This window comes from Phodopus roborovskii, unplaced genomic scaffold (assembly GCF_943737965.1).
Source record: "Phodopus roborovskii unplaced genomic scaffold, PHOROB, whole genome shotgun sequence".
In the NCBI taxonomy this organism is placed as follows: Eukaryota; Metazoa; Chordata; class Mammalia; order Rodentia; family Cricetidae; genus Phodopus; species Phodopus roborovskii.
This window is the reverse complement of record NW_026126639.1, coordinates 214,567-233,939: the sequence shown is the minus strand read 5'-3', so window position 1 is coordinate 233,939 and position 19,373 is coordinate 214,567. Positions and strand designations below refer to the sequence as shown.

General features: G+C 45.6%; 1 protein-coding gene across 12 annotated transcripts in view; it reads right to left on the bottom strand.

Annotated features, from left to right (window-relative positions):
- The window catches only part of Plekha5 (pleckstrin homology domain containing A5), a 152,784-nt gene that overhangs the window by 11,859 nt on the left and 121,552 nt on the right, over positions 1-19,373 (bottom strand). For 5 of the 12 annotated variants that reach the window (XM_051173414.1, XM_051173418.1, XM_051173416.1 and 2 more), the window contains 9 exons: positions 15,415-15,477; positions 14,590-14,670; positions 14,304-14,453; positions 10,802-10,903; positions 8,747-8,858; positions 7,092-7,141; positions 5,979-6,167; positions 4,390-4,510; positions 792-904 (listed from right to left, as the gene is read on the bottom strand). In XM_051173414.1, coding sequence (XP_051029371.1) covers positions 792-904; positions 4,390-4,510; positions 5,979-6,167; positions 7,092-7,141; positions 8,747-8,858; positions 10,802-10,903; positions 14,304-14,453; positions 14,590-14,670; positions 15,415-15,477 — 981 coding nt within the window. Of the gene's footprint in view, positions 1-791; positions 905-3,483; positions 3,618-4,389; positions 4,511-5,978; positions 6,168-7,091; positions 7,142-8,746; positions 8,859-10,801; positions 10,904-14,303; positions 14,454-14,589; positions 14,671-15,414; positions 15,478-19,373 lie in introns of those variants that run through there. The other 7 variants (XM_051173415.1, XM_051173417.1, XM_051173420.1 and 4 more) reach the window with 5 other exon arrangements.

Below are 19,373 nucleotides of genomic sequence, written 5' to 3'. Positions count from 1 at the left end.
GAATAAAGTTACCCCATATCTTAGAAACAGAAAATGAAAGAAAACTCAGCCTAGGAGAGATGGGGGAGGAGTGAGGTGGGGCAGAACACCTACATAACAGGAACTTCTTTCATTTTAAGAGCATGTAATGTTTTTAGTTACACATCACCGTCAAGTGACTAGTTAAGAAAACACCCTAAGACATTATTCGGTTAACAAGGAAACTTCACAAATATTCTAACAACTGTAATTCAGCGCCACAGCTACAACATCGATGTTGATACATAGCAGTTAGTTTTTGAGACAGGGTTTCTCTGTGGCTTTGGAGCCTATCCAACTCACAGAGATGCACCTGCCTCCCGAGTGCTGGGATCAGAAGCGTGTGCCACCACCGCCCGGCCATAGCTGTTAGTTTTATGTCACAATTCTTTCTATCTATCTATCTATCTATCTATCTATCTATCTATCTATCTATCTATCTATCTATCTATCTATCTATCTATCTGGGGGATATTTTGAGACAGGGTCTTACATAATCCAGGCTAGCCTAAACTTAAAGCGCACTTCGGTCTCCTGAGCAGGTATGATCACGAGCAGTTCCACCAGGCCCTGGGGTATGTTTTTTTTTTAAAGACAGGGTCTCACTGTGCAGCCCAACTGTGGACCAAGACTTATGTTGGACTGATGGGCTGTCCTGTGAAGGGCTGATGTTCTAACTGTGGTAACTGTACAGAAGGCTGTGTTCCTAATGGAACTCTACAAAACCCAAAGCTCGCAGCAGCGGGAGCAGAGCCTGGCGCTCATCTCTGTACCGTTTTTAGCTCCACCTTCTTCGTCTTCCTCAAGGTCACGTAAGAAGCTATTGTCGAGGATTCCGGCGTGGGTGACTTCGTTCTCAGAGGAACTCCAACGGGAAAGTGGGACCCTGAAAGTTAAGGCAGGCTAAGTTCCACAGAACACCTCTGGCGTACTTCACTGGAGGCTAATCCACGAACAGTGCTCTGCCTGACACCAGGTCACAGCAGCTCTGGGTGCACAAGCAGACAGATCTGCCTCTTGCAGAGGGCTGAAGCTGGAGAGATGGCACCGCAGCTGAGTGTTTCCTGCTGTTGTGGAGGACTGGAGTTCAGTCCTCAACACTCGAGCCAGGCAGCTCATAGCCGCCTGCAAGTCCAGCTGTAAGGGATTCTGCCTGCTATCCTGATCTCTGAGGGCACCCACAAGTATGAAACATACATGCATGGAAACAAAGAAAAATACATCTCAAAAAATTAATTGATTATACTTTTAACTCTGTGTGTGTGTGTGTGTGTGTGTGTGTGTGTGTGTGTGTGTGTGTATGTGCAGGTGAGTTTCATGGAGGCCAAAGGCATCAGATCCCTTGCCACTGAAGTTGTTGGTGAAGGTGAGCTGTTTGGCATGGGTGCTGGGGACATGAATTTGTGTTCCTCCATGTGTGTCACGCATGTGTAGTCCAGAATAAACAAATGTGAATGTGGGAACAAGAGCTGTGTTTTGTGCCAACAGCGCTGTAATGATGGGGTTTATACCAGGAATGTAAGTGGGACAACTCAGTATCAAGACAGATCAGTGGTTAAGAGCTCATATTGTCCTCTTAGGGACCTGGGTTCAGGTCCCTGCATGTACATCACACGGCTAACAATCACCTGTACCTCGAGAACTGGAGGAATCCAACTGCCATGGGCTCCGTGGGCACCCTAACCCTGGAGCACACATGGGAATAAGCTCAGTAAAGACCCTGCCAAGCATGCGTGAGGTCCCATACCCAGTCCCGCCAGATCCAAACAAGAGCAAAACAAAATGAGTCCTAATTCATTTTAACATCTGAAAAGCAACAGGAAGACCAGCCTGGCATGAACCTTGCTGTGCTGTGAGTCCAAGCCCATTCCAGGGGCTGGAAAAGGTGAGACGGGCCCAAGGAAGGGGAATATGGAGCAAGAGAAGCTGAGGACCACACAGTGAGGTGTTCAAGACCAACACCAAGCTCTAAGTTGGATGACAAGTTCTAGTGAATCTGTCACTGTAAGTGTGAAAACCAACTGTGTCTGAGGAAAAACCACGGGGGTGTTAAGTCCATATACAGATCATGCAGAGGCCACCCACGCAGAGAGCATCAGCCTCCCATGCTCCAGCACCTTCCCGGGGCAGCTGAACTTCTGGTCTGTAGAGGCCAGGAGGCAGGGCCGTCCTTCCTGTCCAGCACTCACTAACACGCACACTCTGTGGTCTACAGCTGCAGGGAATGGCCTCTGTCCTGTGGGCTGCTGCTATTGCCGTTTCCGCCACTGCAGAGCGGCAGTGAGCCTAAAGGAGCAGACTACTGGGAACGCCTCCTCTCAGTTCCTGTCCATAGTGAACACCTGTAGAACTCTACCCAGCCTACTGTTTCCTTATCAACAGACAGGGGTCTCACAGCAGCCCACTGCAAAGGTTTGGCGGGATGCAGAAAAAAGCATCCCTCTCCCTGCTGCAAAGCAAATGCCCTCCGCAGAAAGACAAGAGGAGGCGCCCCTCCCTCCTGGCAGCTCCATTTGAGTTCCAGGTTGCCTGGGCTAGACTGAAACTATCTGAAAGAAAAGGAAAGACAGGAGGGCAGACAGTTCAGTGGATAAAAGTGCTTGCCATGCAAGTCTGGTGCCCCGAGTTCAATCCCTGGAACCCACAGAAAAGTCGAAGGAACGAACTGATTCTACAAAGTTGTCCCCTGACCTCCACAAGAGTGACAGGGCATGTATGCACACATGCCCGATGCCATAGTGTACATCTGTAATCTCAGCACTCCTATGCACAGATGAGGGGCTGATGCAGGAGAATTCCCAGAAGCTCAGGGACCAACTAGCCTAGCACATACAACAGAAAACAAACAAACAGAAAACCCAGAGACTTTGTCTCTAAAGTGAGGACAACATCTCTGACCTTCATACACATGCCTTGACATGCATGCACGCATGCACACACAGAAAACATTAAAACAAAAGAGATAAAAATGGTTTGTTATAATGCAATTTGATATTACTGATTTCCTTCATGCAAAAGCCCATCAAATGTCTTCAAAGGAGACCAAAGGTTGGTGAAGCAGCAGAGTGGAAGAGCTTTGCACAGCCTGCTTGACGTCCTGGATCCCAGCCCCACCCAGCACTAGGGGGGAGGGGGAGGGAGACGGAAAGGATGATATGTCTACATGCAGACGAGCCTCCCTCCTAAGCAGCAGCTAGTAAAAGCAAAAACTGGAACTGCAGGGCCCAAGAATGGAGACGCAGGCAGGGATGACATACTGCCAAGACAGCCTCCAACAGAGCCGTCTAAATCCTGTCCCATTAGTATGTAGTCGGTAGGCTGGCCATGGCATACCGCTGCCCTCCCTATAAGAAGCGATCCTAATGGCCTGCCAGTCAGCTGGACAAGACAAAGTTCCTCAGGAAAGCTGCTTGCTGTGACTTGAGCGTGCACGCACATGCACACACACACACATACACACACACACAGACACACACACATTCATGTGCACTTGCCAGTGCTCTTGTAGGCAACAAGAGGGTGTTGGAATCTCCTGGAGCTGGAATTACAGGTGGTTGTGAGTTGCTTGATGTGGGTGCTGGGTACCAAACCTAGGTCCTCTGGAAGAACAGCAAGCACTCTTAATCACCAAGTCATTACACCATCCCTAATGGTGACTCTCTTGCCTGGTTCTTCTTACTTTAATTTCTTTAAAAACACATCTTTTCAGACTATTTAATGTACATGTTTGCATGTGCACCATGTGTGTGCCTGGTGCCCTCAGAGGTCACAAGAGAGTTTGGATCCTCTAGAATTGGAGTTACAGAGGGTGTGAGTGTAGTGATTTACTATTTATGATTTATTAAAGCGTGACTTAATAGATCACTATATGTGAGCTGCCATGTAGGTGTTCAGAGTTGAACGCAGGTCTTCAACACCTACGAGTGCTCTTAACCACTGAGCCAATTCTCTGGCCCCTTTATTTTTTTTGAGACAGAGTCATGCTAAGTAGCCCTAGTTGGTCACAAAGTCATAGCAGTCCTCCTGTAGGTTTGTGCCATCATGTCTGGGTCAAAGCATTTCTTTCACTCTCTCTCTCTCTCTCTCTCTCCCTCCCTCTGTCCCTCCCTCCCTCCCTCCTCCCTCCCTCCCTCCCTCAGACATGGTCTCACTATGTACATAGCTCTGGCTGACCTCGAGTTCACCACATAGACTACACTGACCTGGCACCCACACCGGCTCAAAACAAGTTTTAATCGGGAAGCTCAGAGAGATCCCCAAGATCTCAGATATGAGACTGTGGACTTAGGTAGGTACTGGGTACAAATGTATACCAAAACATCTGAGGACAAAGTAAAACACAGAGGGAGATAAAATGCCGTGAACGCTGACCTTTAACAACCGGAGATTCCGTCTCAGAAACCGGTTCTGACTTTTCTTCACCATTAGACTCATCAACTTCGGCCACTGTGGTCAATTCTGGCTCACTCTTGTAGAGTCTGTAATCTGGACCCTTGAACGGAAGACATGTGATTGCAACAACAAAAGCTACACGTTCCCTGTACACTGTGCACCTCAACTAGGTAGGAGTCTTGCCTAGCATTTGCAAGGTCCTGGGCTCAACTGTCAAATACATTTGCAAATTACAAAGGCCCAACTATGATATATATATATATAACACAATACATGCCACATGAAAACGGAGTAGAAGGAGTAATTCAAAGTTTAGTTTTTCCTGTCTTAGGAAGAGTTTTAGTTCATAAAATTTACTATTTTAGAATTAAGAGCAGTATTCCCAGGGAAAAATTTTGTTTTCTTCCGTGGATAGTGATTGAACCAAGGTTCTTGCATTCACTCTAAAGATTTATTTATATTAGTGCTTTGGCTGCAGGTTTCTAGGTGTTCCTGGTGTCCACAGAGGCCATAAAAAAGGTGTTGGATTCCAGGTGGCTGTGCACACTGCTATGCACAGTGTGCAGACCAAACCTGGGATCGGCTGCAAGAGCAGCAAGTGTTCTTAAACCATGAGCTGCCTCTCTAGCTCTCTGCATATACTTTATTACTCAAAGTCATCCTTCGAAGGCCAGTCTCATATGGACCAGACTGGCCTTGACCTCCTGATCCTTTTGACCTCCCAGGCATGTATCCTCTCTCTCTCTCTCCCCTCCCCCCTCCCTCTCTCTCTCTGAGGCTGCCCAGTCTAGGTTGGTTTGGTCATGATTCTCTTACATTTGCCTCTCTGAAAGCTGGAATGACAGACCGCTGCCATCACCCCTGGCTCAAAGACACACTTTTATCATGGCCAAACTGAGGTCTAAAAATAACCATACAATCCAATATATTTTCATTTAGAATTAAGACTGAGTAAGGTTCACCCCAAACTAAACGCCTGTCAGAGAATACTTTGTATTTCTCAATAATGATGTAAGATCCATTTTTGTTGCTCTTCTTTTGGAGACGGGGTCTTGCTATATTATAGCTCAGGGTGGCCTTGACCTCATAATTCACCCACCTAATTCTAGGTCCCGTAATGTTCATGCCTGTGACAGCCTCCTCACTGGCTCACCGAAGCCTCATTTTCAATCCCAGCGAACCCTGCTCCTTGCCAGAGCCGGCGTCTTGCATGGTTTTCCTCAACTGCCCACCTCCCACTCATCTGGCTATTTTGCTATTTTCAGATCTAAACATTCCATGTGCCTCTAACACTCTGAAAATGGGGAGTTTAAAACATGGGTTGATCAGAATGTGTAAAGTAACCAATTTATGAGTAATGAAATATTAAAATTATGAGAATATGAAAAAGTAAAATGAGGAAATGTACACTGGAAAAAAAAACCAAAGGGTAATGTTATACGCAAACGAAAAAGCATGAGCTAAAAAAAATGGAGTTATAGCAAAAATAAGCTGGAGCATGAAATAAATTAATTCTCAAAAAACGAGTGGGTATGTAAAATCACTTTGTGGCTGACCCAGCCACTTACACAGTGAGATCCATTTCTTGGATATCCTTGAACTTGATGCACCTTCTTGTCTTCAGGCAGATGCACGGGGCCCCTGCTATAACAGAGCAAGGAGCTGCTATCACTGGGCAGAGGGGGGATTATGGGAGGCTGCTCTGTAAAGTCATAAGACCGAGGAAGTGGAGGCCGAGGTGGGACTACTTCCTCTTCCTAAAGATTGTAGAATAGTCACCTTATTTAGACAAGCAGATTGGGTTAAGCATTTCCAAACTGTTTTCATTGCCTATGTTAACTTACAGTTACTCTAACATGATTAAAGGGACACTGCCAAGCCAAAAGCCTCACATTGGAACACCAAAACAGTTTTGCGAGGTAGAAAATCACGGGGTTTTAAGTGTTTTCTCCTACACTTACGGGGTGGATTTACCTACCCAGACAGATTGCTGTGTGAAATTACTGTGTTCACTGAAACACTGGGGGAAAAAGCTGGCTTAAAAAAAAAAAAAAAAAAAAAAAATCTTACTATTATATATTTTTGATGATTTTGAGAGGAAAAAAATTTCTTTTTGGCTTTTTAAAGAATACTCACTCAAGGCCACAGACTTCTTTCAATTAGGTTGACAGTGTCTCTTTGTTATTATAATTTCTCTATGGCATGCATGATGACCAAGCCAACTTTATCTACCAACCACCTTATAAGTGTTATCAAATATAAGAAGCCATGACAAATATTCACATTACTCAGAAAAGTACAGTAATGCTAAATCTCTAATAGATGAAAAGTAGTCACTAATTTGATTTTTGCATTTAAGGAAGAAAAATCATGTTAGAAATTACTGAGACAGCAAATTACTAAGTCAGTGAAAATAATTTAAATATATTTAAAAGACATTTCTATTTTTCTCATTCTTTTTCCTGAGATAGAGTCATGCTATGTAGCCCATACATGCCATCCTCCTGAATCAACCTCCCAAGTACTAGGATTACAGGTAAATCAGGACTACCCCAGGCAGGCTGAAAAATACTTATTTTAGGAATAGAGAAGATTTAACTATTTTTAATTTCACTAGTTAACATCTGTAGTCAGCTAAAAAAAAAAAAAAAAAAAAAAAAAAAAAAACAAACCAAACTTACCTCGCTTTTGTACTTAACTGCTGAGAACTGCTTTGATCCTGCCAGACCTACTGGGGAAATTAGAAAACATAACTACTTAGCTAAGGATACCTTTCTAAACCCACAGGGGGAATCGGCTTGGCTAGGTTACTTTGTATAAAAATGTTAAGTTAAATGTATTTATTTTGTGTGCACACATGTTCCAGAGCGCACATTTGGAAGTTAGAGGACAGCTTTCAGAAGGCCGTTCTGTCCTTTTACCCCCTGGGTCTTAGGAATCAAACTCAGGTCTCCAGTCCTTATCCACTGAGACTTCTCACCGGCCTGCCCTCACCACTGAGACTTCTCACCGGCCTGCCCTCACCACTGAGACTTCTCACCGGCCTGCCCTCACCACTGAGACTTCTCACCGGCCTGCCCTCACCACTGAGACTTCTCACCGGCCTGCCCTCACCACTGAGACTTCTCACCGGCCTGCCCTCACCACTGAGACTTCTCACCGGCCTGCCCTCACTTACTTTCCATGAAGTCTTCACACTATTCTCCCCACACCTCTACTGTACTTCCAGGGTTTTGCTAAGGAGCTTAAGCTTACCCGCCACTAACTTAGGCTGGCTTCAGACTCAAGGCAGTACCCGGCCTCAGCTTCCCTAGTGCTAGGGTTACCGGTGATAGGCTTTCTTTCTTTCTTCCTCTCTTTCTTTTCTCTTTTCCGTTTTGGTTTTTCCACACAGGGTTCGAACACTCCCTCTGTAGACCAGGCTGGCCTTGAACTCACAGAGATCTGCCTGCTTCTGCCTCCTGAGTGTTGGGATAAAGGGCATGCGAACAACAATTGGGCTCTACCCTTTAGAATGGGGAATGCACTAATTTCTTACAACATGGAACCCAGTGAGTGCCAGCAAGTACGTTCATGCCTAACGATGCCTGTTACAAAAGGACTTACAGACAGTACCCAAACAGTACTCCAGAAACTGCACGTGTTCTCCGATATGGAAGAGGAAAAGAGCAGTTAGTGAGTACAATGTCGCAGCCAGCTATAATCACACGGGGTGTGTGTGTGTGTGTGTGTGTGTGTGTGTGTGTGTGTGTGTGTGTGTGTGTCATCAGGATCAGTCAGCACGCTGACAGCAGCAGCACCAACTGGACCTAGGGGCTGGAAACATGGAAAGACACGAAGGTGGCGTTATGAGGGTCGCTGGAGTTCATGGTCAAGACACCTTGTGTACAAGTATGAAAGGTCCAACCAAAGAACAAATAAAAGACATTCTAAAGAGGGAAAGCAAAAGGAAACAGAGGTGTGACATCGCCTTCCCCTTTTCCACTGAGAAGACTCAGAAGCTCAGGGTTGCTCAATCTAAGTGCTGTCAGACTCACAGACACACAACAAGGCTGTGGCTGGCTGTGGCTGCCCAAACGACTGCCTCTAGTTTATTAACTTATGTGCCCATTCAATGGCACAGAGTGACTGTTGTCAGATGACGAGCTCCAGTAAGATGACAGGGTGACAGATTTGACTATGTCTTTGCAGTTAAACGAGTGCGTGAATGCGCACACACACACACACACACACAAGCAGGCACACACATGCACACATACATGCACACGCACACACGCGCGCGCGCACACACACACACACACACAAGCAGGCACACACACGCACAAAACCGACCCACCTGTTTCTGAGGAGCCTCTTTGCTGCTTGTGTTTGCTCAACCCCTCCATGACATCTTGAATTCTCCAAAGTTCCTTTTGAATCTGTGCCCGTTGAATTCCTGCCGATTCACTCTATCAGTAAAGATGGAGAGGTTACTGTGGTGCTCTGAGTTCTCTCTCTCTCAGGACGGCAGGCAGCCTCCATCCAGATATCTCTGCTGTGCCTTCCCCATTATGATGAGCTCTGTCCCTGAGGAACTGTGAGCCAAAGCATAGACCCTTTCTTCTAAGTCGCTTTTTGTCAGGGTTTCCTATCACAGCGACAGGAAAACAACTAATTCAACAATAAGTTAGGGAAAAAAGTCAAAGTTATGTCACACTAATTACACGATGAAGAGAGTCTCAGAGGGTTAGGTCTGAAGGGTATTTAGGACAATACACATGAGTCCATGATGCCGCAAAGCACAGAGAGCAAAACTTAGTTCCCCTGTGCTACGGGGTGCTTTGCTGTCATTGGTGATCCCAGGACAGCACAGTCTTAGACGGGACTACAACCTGAAGATGAAGAGACAACAAAAACTTACCATTCCTAAGTTAAAACAAGACAAACACAAGTCCCTGGGGAGAGAAGGAAAGCCACAGAAGGTTCTCCATGGGCTCCCTTGCCTACAGGTCCATTCCAATACTAGCCACAATGGGCTGCAGCTCAGTGGTAGGCAGTGTGCTTGCCCAGCATGCAAACCACAGCACAACCCCGGGACTGGATTCAAGGATGAGTAACCACTGTGTCATTGTTTCAGCAGTTACAGCGCAGGTGCAGACCAGAGCAGCTCAATGGTACAGCGGGTACTTAGTATTTTTCAATGCCCAGGGTCACCTCCTCCCAACCTTACCATGTAGGGCCCAATAGTATTTGATGTTTCGTGATTCATTGATGTTTCGTGATTCATTGAAAGGCATGGGGCATATCCTGAGCACAAGGGCTCCTGACTACTGCTTAAATTCTAGAACATAAAAACACTAGGCCGACAGAGTAAATAAATGTGTTTGCAAGACAAACATCCAATCACAACTTTTATTCTACCCTGGTAATTCTTTCTTACTTTTAATATTCCATATCACACCTTTAGGCTAAAATCACACAGTTTTTCAAGACTTGTTACAACTCTATGACCCTTGCAAGGAAAGACTATTTTCCTTGGGAGCTGGAATGATGACTCAGTTGAAGCAGTGGCTGAGAGCTTTATACCCCGTTCAACAGGGAGAGAGAGAGAGAGAGAGAGAGAGAGAGAGAGAGAGAGAGAGAGAGAGAGACCGAGCCTGGTGTGGGCTCAGGAAAATTCACAGCCCGCCCGCCCACCCACAAAGCCACACCTCCTCATCTTTGTCAAACATTTCCACTCTGATGTAAGCATTCAAATATATGTCTGTCTGCTTCCAGTAGGTGGGCAGGGACTGTAAGGAAATACCCAGTTAAATGCTTCCTTTATGTAAGCGTTTGTGTTGGTCATGGTGTCCCCCACAGCAACAGAACAGTAAGATGGTGTGTATGTCACATATACGGCTACCCTCGGAGGTCAGAGGAGGACACTGGCTCCCCTCCCCGGGCTCAGGGTTACAGGTGGCCGAGTGCTGTTCAGTGTGGGAGTCTCAAGGGGCAGCTAGTGCTCTGAAGTGCTGAGTCATCATTCCAGTCCCAAGGAAAATAAACATTTGATAAATAGGGCTGGTGGGGCACATTTATAACCCCAGCATGCGCAAGAGCTACAGGTGCGACTTCCCAGAGGAAAACAATACGTACAACGAACAATTCTGTATCAGCCGTCAGAGTCACTTGTGAAGGACTCTGCACCACATTTACAGAGGTGCACAATGCTGAGAGCTGAGCTAATGCCGGGGAGCACAGTGCCAGGGAAAAAGCAAGAATTGCAAGCCCTTCAGGGCTCACTAGGGTGTGGTACAACACAGAGACGGCACTTTGTAGGGGACGAAGGACCCTGACACGGAAGACGTTCGGGCGAGTATGAACCCGCCAAGGCTACAGAAACTCGCTGTGAGCAGACTGCCTGTCCTACCTGCACATCCCCAAGGCGATCAAGCTGTTCCTGCATCTGGTTCCTGGTGACAGTCACGTCATACTCTAACTTGTCATATTCTCTCCAGGCTCGTTCCAGCTCCTAAAGTCAAAATATTCATTATTTTAAAGGGGACCCAAGCTTTAATGGCATTATCAGTATACTTAAAACCTCAAAAGATGTCAGAAAATTGGATGGCTTATTTGGGCAAAATAAAAAATAACTTTTGGCAGCGCTGGAGATACGAGGCCAAGAACATGGTAAGCAAGTGTTTTATTGAGTTACACCTCCATCACTGAAACGGAAATGGTTATAACCCACTCTCCTCTATGCTTTCCTCTTTTTCAAGGCTCAATTCACTCAGAGAAAGCATGCAGTGTTATTTCAGAGTCTGGCTTATTTTACTTAATGTAACATATCTCTTCCACTTCATCTATTTTTCTGCAAACATCATGATTTAATTTTTCTTTATGGCTGCAAAACAATCCATGATATATTTTTTAAAAATCCATACTAATCGATTATGCACACCTAGGCCGGTTCCACCCCTTAGCTCTTGTGGCTGTCGGTAGTAACGCTGGAAGAGCATGCGTCTCTGGGGAGACACCCAGGAGTGCATCGGTACAGCTGGACCATCAGCTAATTCAGAAGACCTCATCAGAACTCCCGGAGCTGCTGCTACAGACAAACGTAAACCACCCCACATGGATGCTAGGAATTGAACCAGGAATACAGACCTGAAGTAGTGATGCCGACTCTTTAGCCCTGTTTTCAAGAACCTCACGACTGACATTCACACACTGACATTACCCCTCATCAATGGTGGGTAAGGCTCCTCACGGCCTCTCCAGCACTGGCGGTCCTTAAGTTTCTTTGCTTTTGATTGTGAGCCAAGGCTAAAAGTCCAGCCATGTTTCCTTTCCTTCCCCCCCCCTTCATTTTTTCGAGACAGGGTTTCTGTGTTGCTTTGGAGCCTGTCCTGGAACTCACTCTGTAGACCAGGCTGGCCTCGAACTCACAGAGATCCACCTGCCTCTGCCTCCCAAGTGCTGGGATCAAAGGAGTGTGCCACCAACGCCCGGCTCCAGCCATGTTTTCTTGAAAACACCTTTGTAGACTGACTGACTTTATGTGTGTGAGAGCTTGCTTGCTTGCGGGTATGAATTCCTGGTGCTCGCAGGGTCACAAAAGGGCATGGGATCCCTTGGAAACGGAGTCATGGATGTCTGTGAACCAGCACATGGGTACTGCAGTTACATGCAGGTATGAGCAGCCTGACAGGGTGCTGGGGACCGGACTGAGGTCACTAGGAAGAAGTGAAGTAAACGATCCCTTTTTTCCCTTTTTTAATTATCGATTTTATTTCATGTTGATTGGTGTTTTGCCTGTATGTATGCTGGGTGAGGATGCTGGATCCCCTGGAATTGGAGTTACAGAGAGCTGTGAGCTGCTGTGTGGGTGCTGGGTATTGAACCCGGGTCCTCTGGAAGAACAGCCAGTGCTCTCAAGCCCTGACCCATCTCTCCAGCTCCTTAACCCTGGCTGGACTTGATCTTGCAATGATCCTCCTGTCTCAGCTTGCAGAGGGCTGGTATCATAAGTATGTGCCTCACCACATCTAGAGTATATTGAAAAACATAAAAAAGCTGGGCTTGGCAATACATGACTGTAGTTCCTGCTGTTTGGAAGGTTGAGTCAGAAGCAAGGGCTTCCTGGTAACTTAGCTAGGCTGAGGAATGTGTAGTGTGGCGGGAGAGTGCCTGGACGTATTTGCAGGGACCTGGATCAGTATTCCCTGGAAGAAATAAAACACTGACCAGTTTGCCTGACTGTGACTATTGGTCTCATTATTGGCTCCAGCAGATTTCTATCTGAATATAGAAATTGGTTCTGAATAAAAAGTTGTCTACCAATCTACTTAAAACATATACTCAGATTTTATTTCTTTCTTTTTCTTTTTTTTCTGAGATAGGGTTTCTCTATGGCTTTGGAAGCTGTCCTGGCACTTGCTCTGTAGACCAGGCTGGCCTCGAACTCACAGAGATCTGCCTGCCTCTGCCTCCCGAGTGCTGGGATTGAAGGTGTGTGCCACCACCGCCTGGCTAATGAAATACATTTTAACATACCTAAGAATTTTTTCTCATGACCTTGCCTCAAAAATTAAAAGAAAAAGAAAAACAGAATTCCCATCTGCCCACTACAGTGGATATCCATCTCATAAAGGCTAAGATTCGAATTATAGAAAAAGGCTGCCCTTTGTTCTTTATGTTCCTAAACATAAGTATACCAGCAAGAATTGATCTTTCCTCCTTTTACTTCTTCAGACATAAGATCTCACGACACAGCCACAGGCTGGTCTTACAGCTCTAAGTTCTTTTGCTTGGACAGTAAACATCTGTTGTGATAACAGTTTTAAAGATAGACCAGCTTAAAGCACTGAGAAAAGTCAAAAGACTCTAATATTTCTTCTTGTTTTTCTTTTTTGAGATAGGGTCTCTCCATGATTGGCCTCAGATCTACAGATACTTGTCTGCCTCTGCTTCCTGGAGTGCTAGCATTAAAGGCATGGGCCACCACACCCACTTTAAATGACTTTTTTTTTTTTAGTGTAGCCTCTAAGCCTGGTTCTCTGAGTGCTGGGATCAGAGCACAGTACCAAGCCTGGCACTACCACTGACCAAATGGCCACACCTCTTTCTTTTGTAAGAAAAATTTTCTCAGCTGGGCATTGGTGGCGCAAACCTTTGATCCCAGCACTGGGGAGGCAGAGGCAGGTGGATCTCTGTGAGTTCGAGTCCAGCCTGGTCTACAGAGCTAATTCCAGGACAGGCTCCAAAGCTACAAAGAGAAACCCTGTCTCAAAAACAAAACAAAATAAAGATTCTCAATAAGTTGCACATGGTGACCTTAAATACACTCCACTGGGGTGCCCATAAAGATGGCTGCATTCCTTCTTGGCACAAGGACAGAGAGTTCAAAACTGTCCTCAGCAAGTCATAAGACCTAAAGGTCAAAGGTGTGGCTACAGGAGGATGTTTGGCAGTCTTAGTCTAAGTAACAACAGACCTGAATCTGAGGTGTGGCTACCCCTGACTCTCAAGGCTAGGGAACAAGAAGCTAGAGCTAAGGTGTGGTTACCGGACCCTTAGAATAAGTGAGGAAGAAAAGTCTGTTCTGTATACATAATACTATGCTCCCCTTTTTGGGTAAGGTTTATAAGATTGGTGAAAAATAAACTCGTGGCATTCCAGTATCGACTGACCTGCCCTCCTTTATTCTGTGTCTGTCTTTTCTTTATCGTCTATAGCCAGGCTTTCCCTCATCCACACTCCCCCCACTCAGGTACGGACCCGGGGCCGCTCGGCTGGTTCCGACTGCAGCCCCACAAAGACAGCTCCCGACACTCCACTCGGGCAGGCCTTGAACCCTGTGACCATCGTGCCGCAGTCCCCTAGCACTGAGCCACCAGGTCCTGTGCTCCTAGGAAAATCCCAATACTCACAGCCGTGGCTCGGGACAGCTCTCGACAGGTGCTCAGCAGACCGTTTTGCAGGTCATCCCTCTGCAACACCACAGACTGGATGGAGGCTGGGTTATCTGCGTTCATTTCTATCTCCTGGCTGGCTGACAGCAAGGCCTGCTCAAGCGTGTACTGTTGGAGCAAAGAGGACTACACTGAATGCTCTGCACCGCTGACTTAATGCATCTTACTCTGGCTACCCGTGTCATCATAATCAGCACAGGCAGCGACATCGACTGTACACAGCAAAGGTAATCAATTGCCCTACTTTCTCTTTGTGCAGCTGCTGTAGCTTCTCCTCCAGGGCACGGACCACTTTATCCTGTTCACACAATCTGCTTAATTTGGCCTACAAGAGAAGATGCCCATTGTTAGGAACTTAGAGTCTTTCCCATAATAAGGGGAAGGTATCTATTTAAAACAGTCGTGGGATATCTAGTAGAACTTTGCAAAGTTAATTCTTTTAATTGGATTTTTTCCTCCCACACAATATGCTCTGATCACATACACTGTCTCCCTTTAGGACATTTTTATTTCAATGAGAACCACCTGAAGTAAAAGTTTTTGGCCAGGGTATGTGGCACGTGCCTTTAATCTCTGGGGACAGAGGCAGACAGATCTCTCCATGTTACAGCCTAGTCAGGTCTATATAGTGAGACCCTCCCTCAACATAGGAAAAAAAAAAAAAAAAAAAGAAAAGAGTAGCAGCAGTCAAATCCATAAACACATGGAGAGGAACAGTTAGTTCAGTATGCTCATCAGCTCTCATGTCTCCAAACGCTCTTAACAATCATGGATGCCATCTTAGACTACAGGCACATACTGCCCCAATGCAAACTATTTATTTATTGTCTACCTGTGTATTTGAGACAAAGTCTCCTGTCTAGGCTGGCCTGGAACTTCCTCAAATCCTCCCACCTTCTGCCTCCGTTTTGCAGGAATGTACTTTATCTTTAACCATTCTTAGTAAACACGTGGGATTCCTGGTGCACGCCTTTTATCCTAGTACCCGAGAGGCAGAGGCAGGAGGACCTCGCTGAGTTCAACGCCAGCCTGGTCTACAAAGAGAGCTGTGGTAGCCAGAGATACTCACATCAATATCTACTTCTTCAGGTCTGTATTTGTATAAGGTGCCTCTGCATTCATCTTGTGACAGCTATAAGAAAAAACACCACAGAGCAACTTTAAAAATCATATTTAACTAATACATATAGTCTACATGTGAACACTTTAAATTTCTGTCAAAAGGACGGTATGACAAGCAAGATTTTAATGATTTTTCTTTATACTTCTAGAAATTTAATTCAAGCACACACCGTCACAAAAGTAGAGAAACACAGCGTTGATACGATATGCGAGATACATAAGAACGATGCCAACATAAGCTTGTCAAACAATAAGCTGGCCAAACAAAGTTAGTATAGCACCTTCCATTTTCCACCATAAAAACAAACACTACTTTGATGGAAAATGGACAAACACAACCATAGCAGCTGCGCCTGAACCAAATGCTTGCATCAGCATGTCTGTCACAGAGCAGACACACAAGGTGTGTGCACTCAGATCAACACTTCTTAGCACAACCCCATTAACAGGACCCCCAACACACCGTGTACATGTATGCAATATAAACACACATACACAATAGAGACTTATCTGGTTCTTCTGTCTTAAGAACTAAAAGATAATGAGGAAAAGGGCGGGTTTAATTGCAAAGAGGAAATCACTTAGAAACTCATAAAACTGAGTTATAAATGAACACGTTATGAGTAAACAAGTTGTAGAAGCGGTTTACACTCGTTACTGACAGCATCTGCATGCTATTGTAAATAAGTACTGTTACTTCTGTAGCACTGGGAACTGAATGCAGTGCCTCATGCATGGTTATCAAGCACTCCGTCGCCCACGGAGCACACATCACTTCCGGCCTTGTAGGGAATTACTGATCCGTGTACTGAGAAATCTTTTAATGCTCTTCTAATTGTCTTTGTTCCTGACTGTGCTTACCAAGAGCTGCATAGCCATCTCAGTCAGTCATACCCAGAGCACACCACAGCCTCTGCATCCACCATTTCACTGTCTTTTCGTTCTACATTGACTGCTAGACAGCAACAAAAACACATTAGGCAAAATTGAGCTGAACCTTATTGTATGTTTACCAAATGGCACATTTCCAGTCCCTGTCGGTTCAGGAGTAATGCTCCCCAATATAACCTAGTTTGCGGAGCTAAATATTATATATGTGTACAAAACCGTAACAGTGTGTCTTATTATATACCTCTCTGTACAGATATGTTTGATATTTTTAAGACAAACAGCAGAGGACGCTAAAGCGATCTAGAAATGTGGAGATCAAGAGGTTAAAAATTCAAGCATTCCAAACATACACATAAATCCTGCAATTACAGATTTCATCTTATGACTTTACTTTACATACCTCATGCAAATGAACTGTGACTATTCAAGGTATGCAGAATGATCCTTAGACCAAAGTTTTATACAAAAATGAATATTACATGAAAAATGAATTTCATGGTAAAAGAACACTTGTTTACAAGTTCAGCCAATAGCATCTTCACAAATGTCCTGTTTTTCTACACCAAAGCACCTGGATCCAAGGAAGCATTTACATCTTTCCCTGGGAAAGGGACAAAGAGTGAGTTTTAAAGTGCTTCTATCCACGACACCAACTGGTCAGAGAGGCCAAAATTACAGTTTTTACATGGAAGACTTAAAGGTGAAGGCCTTGTGTTATTAAGATGTTCTAGCACATTTTGTTTCATATTTAAAGTTAATTGCAAAGCAGCTTTACTAGCCCATGGAACTGTGGGGCTGGAGAGGTGGCTCAGAGGTTAAGAGCACTGTCTGCTCTTCCAGAGGTCCTGGGTTCAATTCTCAGCATCCACATGGCAGCTCACAACTGTCTATAACTCAAGTTCCTGACACCTTTGTACAGGCACACACATGCAGGCAAAACAGCAACATATATAAAACAAACAAACAAAAAACAAAAACAAAAAATCAAAAGTAGGAACTGCATCCTGTGCCCAAGGGCCAAGGAAAAGAACACCAGTCTACTAAAAGGACTTTATGGAGACTGTTTAGGACTCTGCTGCTCTGTTTTTATTTGACTCAACTTTCCTACCAGTTGCCATAGCAACTGGTCTAGCACTAGCAAAGTGTCTAGTGCATGGTCACAACCTGACAGGACCTCGTGGTGCAGCTCTGGCTGGCCTGCAGCTCACAGCCATCCTCCCTAGTGCTGAGATTGTGGGGATACATCAGCTCATCCTTCAGGGATGTCTCCATAGTCAGGAGAGTCCATCATATCCACAGGATATTTCTATCATTTTCTATCAATTATTTTAATTTATGTGGATATGCCATGTATGTACAGGTCAGAAGAGGGTGTTGAATTCCTGGGAGTTAGAGTTACGTACAGGTGGTTGTAAGCCACCCTACACGTATGCTAGGAACTGAACCTGGGTCCTCTGAAAGAGTCCCAAGTGCTCTTAGCCACCAAGCCATCTCTCCAGCCCCCCACACCTTTTCTCATGAAGACCATGCTGGACTCAAACACCAGCCAAGGACGACTCTGAACTCCCAATCTTCCTGTCTCCACCTCCCAAGAGCTGGAAACCCAATAGTATGCCACTAAGTAGCAACCACACCATACTTTCCTAACACACAAGATCCCCAAATCACAACCAAGCCCCTCAGTCCTCCCTTTTTTTGGTGTGTGTGTGTGTGTGTGTGTGTGTGTGTGTGCGTGTATTCCCCTATCAGAGTGCACTTGTGCAGGTCAGAAGATAACTCTTCTTTTACTACGTAGGACCCAGGGGTCCAACCCGGGCTGTCAGGCGTGGTGGTGAGGGTTCACTGAGGCATCTAGCTGGCCCGCCTTTCTGTCAAGAGCTGCAGCCAAGCCTCTCTTCCTGGTTTCATTGTCTTCTCTCCCTCCTCTGACTCATGCTGGGGACAGAACCCAGAACTGAGCAATGCTGCCAGGTGCTCTCATCTTCCGATGTTGGCTTTCCTGTCTTTCACTAAAACTGGCTTGGCGCTAAGTTAAAATAAAATGATGTTAATTCAAATTAAAGTTTTCGAGGTGGGCATGATGAGGCAAGTCTTTAATCCCAGCACGCGGGAGGGAAAGGCAGGTGGATCATTGTTTGAGGCCAGTCTGGTCTATAGTGAGCTGCCAGAGCTACAAGGTAAGACTCTGCCACAATAAATGAGCAAATAAAGCAAAGCAATCCCCACCCCCACCAACAAACAAAACCCAAAAGTAAAAAAAAAAGGCAAACTACAATAACAACAAAAACAAAAGAAGAAACAAAGTTCCCTGTTTGTGAACTCTCTCTCTTACATGTATACACACACGCGCACACACACACAGACACACACACACAGGGTTTCTCTGTGTCTTTGGAGGCTGTTCTGGAAGTAGCTCTTGTAGACCATGCTGGTCTTGAACTCACAGAGATGCCTCTGCCTCTGCCTCTGCCTCCGGGGAGCTGGGATTGAAGTTGTGAGCCACCACCGCCTGACTACATTAAGCATTTTAAAAGTTATGTGTGTCCCTGTGTATGGACGCACATGTGGGTGTGGGTGTTAGAAAAGGGTATTCAATCCTTAGAGGTGTGCTTGGGCAACAAAACCCAGGCCCTCTCCCAGAGCATCGAGCACCCACAACTACTGTGTTGTCGCCCCTGCCCCAATTTTGGCTTTTTCTCTTCCTTTTTATTTTGGTGATACTCTTACTGTGTACCCCAAACTGGCCTCAAACTCAGAGCAATCCTCTGCCTCACTCACCCAAGTGCCTGGGATTATAGGTGTGAAACATCACGCCTGGCTTTGGAAATAACTTTACACTGATAATATACTATACCCAATGACCTGAACAGTCAGCTGGGGATGTCAGTTGGTAGAGTGTTTAACCTAGAATTCATGAAGCCCTCAGTTCAATCCCCAGAACCAAAGGGAACTGGGCAGTCATATAAGCCTGCAATCCCAGGACTGGTGGGGTAGAGGCAGGAGGGCCACAAGGTC